This window comes from Rhododendron vialii, chromosome 8a, assembly GCF_030253575.1.
Source record: "Rhododendron vialii isolate Sample 1 chromosome 8a, ASM3025357v1".
Classification (NCBI taxonomy): domain Eukaryota; kingdom Viridiplantae; phylum Streptophyta; class Magnoliopsida; order Ericales; family Ericaceae; genus Rhododendron; species Rhododendron vialii.
Genome location: NC_080564.1, coordinates 18,171,202 through 18,182,755, shown reverse-complemented (window position 1 = coordinate 18,182,755; position 11,554 = coordinate 18,171,202). Strand labels below are relative to the sequence as shown.

The 11,554-nt window shown below is 40.5% G+C and overlaps 1 protein-coding gene across 1 annotated transcript; it reads left to right on the top strand.

Annotated features, from left to right (window-relative positions):
* The first annotated feature begins 8,713 nt into the window (after positions 1–8,713).
* Positions 8,714–11,161, top strand: LOC131335695 (protein ASPARTIC PROTEASE IN GUARD CELL 1-like). Its single transcript, XM_058371172.1, has 2 exons — positions 8,714–9,626; positions 9,947–11,161. Exons 1-2 carry the CDS (start codon positions 8,967–8,969, stop codon positions 10,763–10,765), a joined length of 1,479 nt encoding a protein of 492 aa, XP_058227155.1. The 5' UTR covers positions 8,714–8,966; the 3' UTR covers positions 10,766–11,161.
* Positions 11,162–11,554: the final 393 nt, after the last annotated feature.

Genomic DNA, 11,554 nt, shown 5'->3' with positions numbered 1-11,554 from the left:
AATCAAGGTATTGGGCCAGTGGTCTACTTGGGGTATTACAATACGGTTCCAGATAGCCGTGGGAAAAACCCTTACTGGGTGGACGATTCACACCAACAATAGCCTTAGATTCAAAGGTTTGATTTTTGTACCCGACATTGGCACCCTTCGAGAAGCCGTACTACGAGAATTTCATCACTCAAACTTCGTTGTTCATCTAGGTGGTACGAAGATGTACCATGATCTGCGAAGAAAATACTGGTGGGAGGGAATGAAAAAGGACATGGCTAACTTTGTGTCAACTTACTTGGTTTGTCAACAAGTCAAGGCTGAGCATCAGAAACTAGGGGGAGATCTCTAACCCTTACAGATTCCAACCTGGAAATGGGAGCACATTTCTATGGATTTTGTGACTGGGTTGCCCAGGTCGCCGAAGGCAAACACCGCCATTTGGGTAATCGTCGACCATCTCACCAAATTTGCACAATTTCTACCGGTAAAAATGACTAAGAACATGGAGGCTCTGAGTTGGCTCCATATTCAAGAGATTGTGTGATTACACGGAGTACCTATATCCATAGTATCTGATCGAGACCCGCGGTTTGTGTCAAACTTTTGGAAGGGATTACAAAAATCAATGGGAACAGACATTCGACTCAGTACCACTTTTCATCCTCAAACGGATGGACAGACAAAAAAGATAATTCAAATTTTGGAAGACATGCTGAGAGCTTGTGCACTTGACTTTTCCGGGAATTGGGAACGACATTTACCTTTGGTTGAATTCGCTTTAAACAATAGCTATCAGTCAAGTATTGAGATGGTACCTTATGAAGTCTTGTATGGACGACCTTGTCGCTCGCCTGTTTGTTGGACTGATGTTGGAAAAGCTGGATTAGTTGGACTAGATTTGGTCAGAAGCATGACTGAAAAGATCAAAGTGATACGACAGAAGCTGATTACTGCTCAGAGCCGATAGAAAAGCTATGTGGACAAGAGGAACAAACCCCTATCTTTTCAAGTTGGAGATCATGTGTTTCTCAAAATCAGACCGAGTCGGGGGATGATTCAATTTGGGAAAAAGGAGAAATTGTCACCACGATATATTGGACCATTCGATATTTTGGAGAAGATAGGGAAGGTAGCTTATCGTTTGGCATTTAGGGATGGCAATTTGGACCGAACCGATGGGTACCCGAACCGATAACCAAAATTTTCCCCGAACCATACCCGAAATTTTCCCCGTGGATATGGGTATGGTTGAGGCCTTGGATAACCGAACGGGTATCGGTTCGGTTATGGTTCATCTGCTACCCGAACCGAACCGAACCGAAATAATCGAAACCTGGAAATTACATAATTACCCCTTTGTATATATAACAGGAATACACGATATTAGCCTTTAGGGTCTGGTTATCCTCTGTTATTTTCTCTCGCCGCCTCTCTCTCTCTCTCTCTCTCTCTCTCTCTCTCTCTCTCTCTCTTATGGTGTCCGATCTCAGGGCGAAAGAGGCGTTCATCGATGACCACCTCTCACGACAAACGCCGAGCTCTTCGCCGATCGTGCTTAGGCCAAGCTCAAGCTCAACAACTTCACTGGTATCTATTCCTCTCAATTTCGCCGATCGATTTCCTCCATCTTCTTCGATCTTCTTTCCTCCATCTTCTCCGATCGACTAAGGCCGTGAGTCTCTCTCTCTCTCGAGACTGTGGTGTGGTGGTAGACTGCGGAAGATCGCAGCACTGATTTCCAGTCTGTGTTTGAGTTTCTTAGCAGTAGCTTGTGATTATTACACGTATGTGAGTTTGTGTTTGCAGTTGGAATGGGTATTGTTTTTATCAAATTCTTTTTTTTTCTTGAGTTAGCTCAATTCACCACAAAACCCACTGATTCAGAACAGTTGAATTAAGTTTTGGGCCATTTATGGCCACTGCTGAAACGATTCGAAATTGGAGCAAAACGATCTATCTCTCTCTCCTTGATTCGGTTATCCAAACGGTTCGGGGATTACCCGAACCCCGTTTGGTTCGGCTATGGTTCACCATTCCTCTATCCGTTCGGGTTTCGGGGCGGATTTGGATAGCCATTCGGTTTCGGGGATCGGGTACGGATTTACCGATATCCGCCCCGAATGACCCGAATGCCATCCCTATTGGCATTACCGTCACAACTAGATCGAGTTCACAACGTATTTCATGTCTCCATGCTACGCAAGTACATAGCTCATCTCACTCACATTATCAACTGGGAAGACGTCACTCTAAATGATGACACAACTTTTGAGGAGCAACCATTAGAAATTCAAGATCACAGTGAGAAGAACATTCGAGGAAAAACGATCAAATTGGCGTGAGTATTATGGAGGCATCAAGGAATTGAGGAATCTACCTGGGAACGAAAGGATGTTGTTTGAAAGAATTACCCTCACCTATTTCCGTCATAGTATATATCTAAAATTCGAGGACGAAATTTGTTAAGGGGGATAGGTTATAACAACCCTAAATTTTTATAATAAAATTAAATGTTTTAATTGAAATTCTTTCATTTAGATGTTAATTTAGTATTCTTTTAATGAATGACTTGATTTTTTTATATTATTATTTAAAAGAAAATACCAAAACCCTATTGAGTAAATATGTAAAGCTATATGGATATATATATATATATATATATATATATATATATATATATATATATATATATACATGCAAACCCTAACCTATATTTTGTTTACAAATCCTAGCAAGTGGGAGAGATTGATATCCAAGTATAATCATGGTGTATAAATATAGATAAGGAGAGAGTCATAATTGTTATCTTAAGGAATCCTAGAAAATCTAGCTATGATACGCAAAATCTAGTTAGGATCCTAGAAAAATCTAGATATGATATACAATCTAAGGTTGTGATTCCCTCAAATCTAAGGAGTTTATTGTAGGAGATTGAGAGAGAGATTTGATATAGATTTTTCCTAGATATCCCTAAATTTTATAAGATATATTAAGATTTGATTGAATTTTATTAGATATTATATGGATTTTGCTAGATATTGTTAGGATTATATCGGATATGATTAGGATTTCTAGTTATGATCTAGATTCTTCCTTCACTAGTATAAATAGGCATGCCCTTTCACATTCTTTCCACACTCACAAGCACACACACACACCACCAATCATCCACTTCTCACATTCTTCATTAGTATGAGTTTGGAGAGCAAAAAAGCGAGAGGTTTCGGCTAGAAAAAGAAGAAGAGGAGGAAATTAGTTCAATTCCACCACCACCTTGTCGCCTTTCCTACACCACTCAAATCACCCTTTGATCCCGATTTTTAACATTTCTAGAAATTTTTGTGTTTCTGAAAAAAGAAAACTACCTTCTTTTTATTCTTCTGTCAAGCTGAAACGACGTTACTCTGCTTGCATTTTCACCCGACATACTCCGTAGCAGCTCTACCGCCAAGAAGAACGGTAGAAACCTCTTATCTACTCCCCTAAATATAGTAGTGCTATGTGATTACTTAATTTAAAAAAGTATTGATCGATAAAAAAAATTAGAGTTTTATGATTATCGAAAATCGAGTTACGGTAACTGTAAGTAAAAAAATAATAATAATAATGGTTAACTGGACCTTGGAAATGGTATCCTGATTGGAATGAAGGAATTTTACTAAAACTTTGCTTCACTGCTATTTATTATTGTTACTATTTTTTTAGTAAGAAAAACATGACTTAGAATTTAGTAAATGAAAAAAATTGGAATCCAACTGTTTTTTACATGACAAAAATTTAGTGATAAGATGCCAAGTGCATATGTTACAGAAAACATGTTAGGAATGTTGTTCTTATTCTACTTGCTGATATAATTTTAGATTTGGTGATTTACAAAAGCATGAAATTAGGATTTATTTTATCCGCCTGATTTTAGCAAGCTTTGAAAGAATAATGTGAACGTGAGAAATGATACATGTATACAAGACACGTGTACAAGAAAATGACACACGAAAAGAAAGAAAGACACAAGAGATTAAAAATGGAAAAGATTAATGATTGTGTGAGCATGAGAGCTCGGTAGGTCCATTGAAGATGGTCAGCGGAATCATAGCTCAAGTGTGTGTGTGTGAGCATGAGAACCCGGTAGATCCTGAAGAATGGTGGGCGGAATCATGGCTTGGGTGTGCGTGTGTGGCCTAGGAGCCCGGTAGGTCCTGAAAGGATGGTCAGCGGAACTAGTGCCGTGTATGCGTTATGAAATGGGAAATGATTAAAGACTGAGAGCTCGGTAGGTCGTGAAAGATACGATTAGCGGAATCAGTGCTTTTGGGTGGCAAAATCTGAACTTAGCCTAGGAGCCTGATAGGTCCTGAAAGATGGTCGGGGGAACCAGTGCTCGAGAAAATAAAATGAAAAGTGGAATCGATTCTTGAAAAATGATGACACAATTTATGATACACTGCGATAACTCTGAAAGACACCGACACCTTTGATGTTACGCCCTCGATTTTCAACATAAATAGATAAATCATTTCGATAAAAGATCCTCGCATAGGACAAATAATACCCAAAATGGTTTCCCACCTGTTTAATTACAAACGAAGTCCCCAAGTTTAAAAAAGTAAATCCTTGGCACCGTGGCCCAAATTAAGTTAAATACATGTGCAAACTATTTAGAATATTACAATCTTATGTCAAAAGATCAAACAAAGTAAATTAGTTACAATACCATCTCTATCCAAAAATAGACTAATAGAAAGATGGATGAGTAACTAAGTCATGTTAGCTTCCAAAAGTCTTCGTTTCCAAATACACCTTGTCATGCACCCTATTGCCCTGCGTTTGAACCTGAAAAGAAGAATTTTGCTGAGCTACACTAACCCAGTAGAAAATTCTCTACAAAATTTACATGCAATGAGCTGATAAGCATAAACGAATCAAATTAAACGATAAATCCAAATAATGCACGTCAACACCCTTTTGCAAATGTCATAATAATTCCCAATTATAAACCCATATGTACACACACGCACACACTTTTTCCAACAAAATTCCACCTCTTGTGAGGTTGTGTTTCCACCCCTTGCGTCACAACAGACTCCATCCCTTGCGAACCGTGTGTTTCCACCCCTTGCGTCACACTAAATCCCCCATTCACTTCACAACAACAACAACCATACTATCGTCACAATTGATACCAATGCCATAAATTCATTCCACACACACCGACATTATCTAAGACGACACATATAGCTCATGGACTATGGCACTCGTTACCACAATACCACTATCAAAGAAAATGCAATCCTCAAGCCATAAAACATTCTATTCGACCATATACAGCAAATAAACACCTAAATCACACATAGTCACCACAAAACAAAACATGTAGAGGAAGAGAGAAATCCCTACCTAGATAGGTTTTAAGCAAAACCCTAGGTCTACCAAGAGCAATAAGCTTGAATCCTTCCAAAGACAAGCTTCACCCAAACTTGGATACAAGATTTAGAGCAAATAAAGCCCAAAAACATGAATAACAAGCAAAGATCAACAAATAATCGAGAGGAGAGAGAGAAAAATGTGATAGAGCTTCAAGGAGTGAGAACAAGAACACAAAACTCACACCATTGGTTCACCAAATGCAAGAATCTTGTGATTTTGAGGAAGAAAACCCTTGGATCTTGAAGATTTGATGTTGAATCAAGAGTTTTGGGTGAGATTGGAGTTGGGTAGGTGAGAGGGAGTGTTTCCAGGTCTGGTTCGAGGGTTTTGGGTGTGAAAAATGGTAAATGGGGTATTTATAGTGAGCTGTCATGCGTGCTAAAAAATCAAAAATTTTGCACAATGTACCGGTACTGTGGAATGACAGTACCGGTACAGGTACCCAGAAATTTCAGCATTTCACAGTTTCTAGTCGCGATGTACCTGCATTAGAAAAAGCTGTACCTGTACATTAAAGACAGATTCAAAATTTTTTGCCAATGTTCATCAAATCAAACCCCGATTGCTACCAACACTTCCACACATCATTTCAACACCGAAACTCGAAATCCAATTATTCTCCGAATGTCTGATATACAACGGTAGACGTATATCCGTACACCCCCACAAACAAACGTACAACTTTATTACTAATACAATTCTTTCACGCATTAAATGATTTTCGAAATTATAATAATTTACAGGTCTCCACATTTGATTATTTTTGTGATGCTAAATTTTTTTTTTAGAAATGATAAATTGTTATATGTTATTTTTGTTAGTGTATGGACATAGGGGTAATAGTTAGCTATTGGGCTTAATTGCTCACAGTGTTACTTTTGTGACCCTGACATCTTATGCCAAAGTTTAGAGACGAACAAGGGAGATTTTATAATTTGGAAGAGTTCGGTGCTGAGCAAAATAATGTAGAAGAAGACGGACGTCTAGAGAAATAAAAGTTACCCTAGTACGTACCCCTCTCTTATCTATTTAAATAAGTGTAACACGAATTTGGGAATAATTTGGCTTGTAATGACTTTATGTTTCTTTCTATTTAATAAATGTGGAAAATTTATTAGATTAACGTTTCAAAAATCGGGGCGTTACAATTTCAACCAATAAAAGAGAAGATAATGTTTAACATCTTTTAAAAAGAATGAACAAAATTGAACTCCCTTGGCAAGCGATGGAAATGGTCAATATTCTTACGCTAAACCTTCGAGAGCCTCCAAAATAGTATAAGTTTGGAAATCTCCTTCATGAGGTTGCAATATCCCTTGTTATTTAAGCAAGGGCCATACAGATTAGTTGGGGACCAATGATCTTCAAAGTTTTATCGTAATACAATCCTACGGGCTTTAATACTTCTCGCATAGATTATATTTAAAGTAGTAATTTGATGATGGATGATCATGTAATTCTAGCCATTATTTATTACATACGGAGTATCTTATAAACAGTTCACAAATTTTAATCATAAAGGAATTTTCAAGTGAGAGATCCCTCATTTTGTTAAAATGAGGGACTTTTATTTCCAGATCAAATTTTGAAAATCCGAACCGTTCAATGTGTGCAGTACGTAATTTTAAGGGTCCTCGCGAGAAATCAGCAAAAAAAATGACCGGGAAGGGCGTCATCCGAGCAGTTTTTTTGAACCGTTCAATGAAAACTGCTCGGATGAAGCCTTTCCCGGTCATTTTTTTTGCTGATTTCTCGCGAGGACCCTTAAAATCACGTTCTGATCACTTTGAGCGGCTCGGATCATCGAAATTCAATCGGGAAGGAGAGTCCCGCATTTTAATAAAATGAGGAATCCCTCGCCGGAACCTAACTCTTTAATCATAATCCATAATTATCTATTTTCCATCAAAGCTTTATGTAGTAAAAATCATAGTACTACCAAAACACCCACTATAAATTTAAAAAGAAAATGTCATGCACATATACAAATACACACATACTGACTAAATTTCATAACCCCTTTGAGCGTATGGATCTCCAATCATCTTTGTGTGTGTAATTGAAAAGATTGTCCAATGCTCTTGGAGTGGGGTCTTCTTTATTATCAACTTTTGTGAAATTCACACACTTTGCAACGGGTTCACAATTATGTGATAGAAAGATCTTTGTAGTTAGGGTTTTAAAAATTGCACCAGATGGAGTGATTTGATTCCGATTCAACTGCGATTGAATTGATGACTTGTTTGCCCTCCCTCTTTTCCCATCCGCGCAGCGACCGATTACGAAAACAACGTCAGTAGCAATCACAACTGTGTGATAGGAAGGTCCGTGTAGCACTTAAACTTATTAGTATGTTCTTTGTGCAAGTAGATGGTTTGTTTATTAGAAGTAATAAGTAAAAAACTTGGAAAGGCCAGCCTAACCGTAACCGTTAGGGGTCCTGATCCGAAGCACTGGTGGTGAAGTACGGTAATTTTCTATTGTCGGTATGCTTACTGTTTTGCTGCAATACGTTACGAATAGTAGCCCCACCTTTTTGATTGATTATGAGTAGGTACCATGCCTCCTTTCCCACTTTAATGCCTTTACTAGCTAGCTTGTATAATATCTTCTTGTTTTTTACGCCCAACTGATTATTCACTACTTCCACAGCTTTCCCACATCATTTCTTAGCCACACATTATCTCATTAGATCCTTAAGCTTGATCTCTATCTGATCCATACAAAATACTACTACAAGCCCCGGATCAATTCCTCTCCATACTCCTTCTAACTCTCCTTGTGCCTTCCACTCTTAAGGCTTCATTTCGGAACGTGAAATAAGTATGTATTTTTTAAGATGACTATTTCAAACTAAAAAATGATAGGTTTATTGAAATCTAAAAATATGCAATATGAATCCTGTTTGAAAGATCTCATTGAGATACTCCGTATTTAATACGGTGCAAAAAAAAAATCAAAAAATTATTTTTCATTGACATTATTTTTAAGTTTGAAAATGTAAAATAAATACTTATTTTTTAAGAAAGTGTTCTGGAACGGACCCTAAGCCAATATTAATGATTCATCTCGTAAAATCCAAAATTGTCAAACATCCGGTGGATAGAAATATCAGATTCATTGAAAATTTATAAATGTATAAACAAATTACTCCTATTTCACATACTGAAAAGCTTTGTTTGTTCAATGTTTAAAACAAAATGTGATTTATTCATATGTTTTTAAATGTCCAATGAATCTCATTTTTATTTCAAACATAGGTAACCGGGAGTTTTACAAGATGAATATGAACCGTTTTGATTCTTAGTACCGGCTCTGGAGTGATAGCCATAAGGGGAGAGTACGGAGGGTATGGAAATTTGGAGGGTCCAGTGGAATTGATCCCCAACCCCAAGTGTAACGTAATTGGAGTAAAGCAAGATGCAGTTGATAATATCTCCTACAGAAGTCCATCTGCCTCTCTTTTCTCTCTCTCCCGCTTTAAAATCCCAAACCATAATCACTCCCTACAGCACTCTCTCTCCCTCTCTCTCTCACACACACACACTAACATGGCGGAAAAGAGCTTCCTACACCCCATTCTCTTCGTCATTGCTCTCTCTCTCCACCTTCAATCCGCCATCTCCCGTACCCACTACACCACAACCGTCCTAGACGTATCAGCTTCGATTCAACGAACTCTCGACGTCCTCTCCTTCGATCCTCAAACCATAAACCCAAATCAACAACAAGAACAACAAAATTCCATCACTCAATCTTCTTCCTTCTCCGTCTCTCTCCACCCCCGTTCCTCCCTCCACAAACACCACCACAAGGACTACACCTCCCTGACCCACTCCCGCCTCGCCCGCGACTCGGCCCGGGTCCAATCCATCGCCGCAAACCTCGAACTGGCCCTGAGCGGCGTCAAGACGTCGGACCTCAAGCCCCAGCTGGGAATCGCCAACGAGACGTCGCTCCTGCCGGAGGCGCTCCAGACGCCGGTCACCTCCGGCGAGAAATTGGGAAGCGGCGAGTACTTCTCCCGTGTCGGTGTCGGACGTCCGGCGAGGCAGTACTACATGGTGATCGACACTGGGAGTGACGTTAGCTGGATACAATGCAAGCCCTGTTCCGACTGCTACCAGCAGTCCGACCCGATATTCGACCCGTCTACGTCCTCCAGTTACCACTCTCTGTCCTGTAGCTCACCTCAGTGTACCGCTCTCCAGGTAAATGAAAATTCAGTTTTTTTTTTGAACGATCCCACATACCACTAATTGGACCCATCCATGGAGCGTAAATCTCCGGGCTTATGAAGCATGCCACTGCCCCACCTGCCCTGCCATGTACATCTCGGGTATCAACTCCTGCGAGGAATCGAACCCTCACCCTTACAGCGGTGGTAATTTGATTAAATTTGTTAACAAGTTAGATCATATAACTCGACAAAAACAAAATAAATTAAGCTCAATAAATTTTCAATCGAAAAATAAATGTATTTGTTCTATATGGTGGTTTGTATAAAAAAATAATTCATTCATTTTTGTAGGTGTCCGCTTGCCGAGTCGACTCCTGCCTCTACCAGGTTTCCTACGGGGACGGGTCCTTCACCGTGGGCGACTTTGCCACCGAAACGCTATCGTTTGGCAACACCGGAACTGTTAACAATGTCGCTATCGGCTGCGGCAGGGACAACGAGGGGCTGTTCGCCGCCGCCGCGGGGCTGCTAGGGATGGGAGGCGGCTCCCTCTCGCTTCCGTCCCAGCTGAGAGCGACGTCGTTCTCTTACTGCCTCGTTAACCGCGACTCGGCCGCATCCTCCACCCTCGAGTTCAACTCGGCCCGACCGGGCGACTCGGTCACCGCGCCGCTGCTGAGAAACTCCAAGTACAAGACGTTCTTCTACGTCGGCCTGGCCGGTTTAAGCGTCGGCGGGCAGCCGGTGGCGGTGTCGCCGTCGGTGTTCGCGGTGGACGAGAGCGGCCGGGGAGGGATCATCGTCGACTCGGGCACCGCCGTGACTCGGCTCAAAACGGAGGCGTATACCGCGGTGCGCAATGCCTTCGCGCGGCTGACGACGAACCTTCCTTCTTCGAGCTCGTACGCAATCTTCGACACGTGTTACGATCTGTCGTCGTTCAAGCAGGTGTCCATTCCGACGGTGTCGTTTCGGTTCGCGGGAGGGAAGTCGCTGACGCTGCCCCCGGAGAATTACATGATACCGGTGGATTCGGCCGGGAAGGTGTGCTTCGCGGTTGCCCCGACGGATGGGCCGCTCTCGATCATTGGTAACATACAGCAGCAGGGGACCCGTGTCAGTTACGACGTGGCCAACTCGGTTGTGGGGTTCAGCCCCAATAAGTGTTGAAAAGGATGGGATTTTGCGATGGGCTGTGTGTGTATTGGAGTAGTAAATTACCTTGTTATCCCTGATTAAGGGGGTGGTCTTACAGGTATAGGAGGACAGTTGGGGGAACATTTATGATCGATTGGACTCCTATTGTGTGGTCTTTAGACTCTTTAATACAGAGATAAAGTGGGTGAAAGTGGGGCCTGCGTAATTTACTGTATTAGTTTTGTGGGGCCCTAAATGCAGGCAGGGGCTGTGGTCTTAAAGTAAAGTTTGATTGGTACTCCTACTAAATACATGCACTACAAGAAATTTGAGTTTTGTTATTAGTGACAAAAATGATGTGGCAAAGTTTGTACTCCGTTGTTATTAAAAATAACTATATAGTGTCAAGATTGCAAGTTGTCATAGAAAGTGGTTATTTTGTTACAATTTCAGATATTGTCACTAAAATTAAGTATTTAGTGACAATTTTGTCATGTTGTCACAAAGAAGGCATCATTAAAAGTTTCGCGGAAATTAAAATGGGCGCCACGATCAATTAGTGACAAGAATTTTTTGATAACATAAGAAAGTGTCACAAAAGGTCACCAATTGTGACAAAATCACCACCTTGTCACTAATTCTACATTTTAGTGACAATCTTCATCTATGACAACTTATGAAGATTTCTTGTATATCCTTAAATGTAAAACCTATATAAGGCATCCAAAATTACAAGATAGCCTTTTTCTGACCATAGCAATCTGTAACAAGAAGCCTATGAGACCCATCACATGTAATTATAAGGCCCCAGCCTAATGGAGC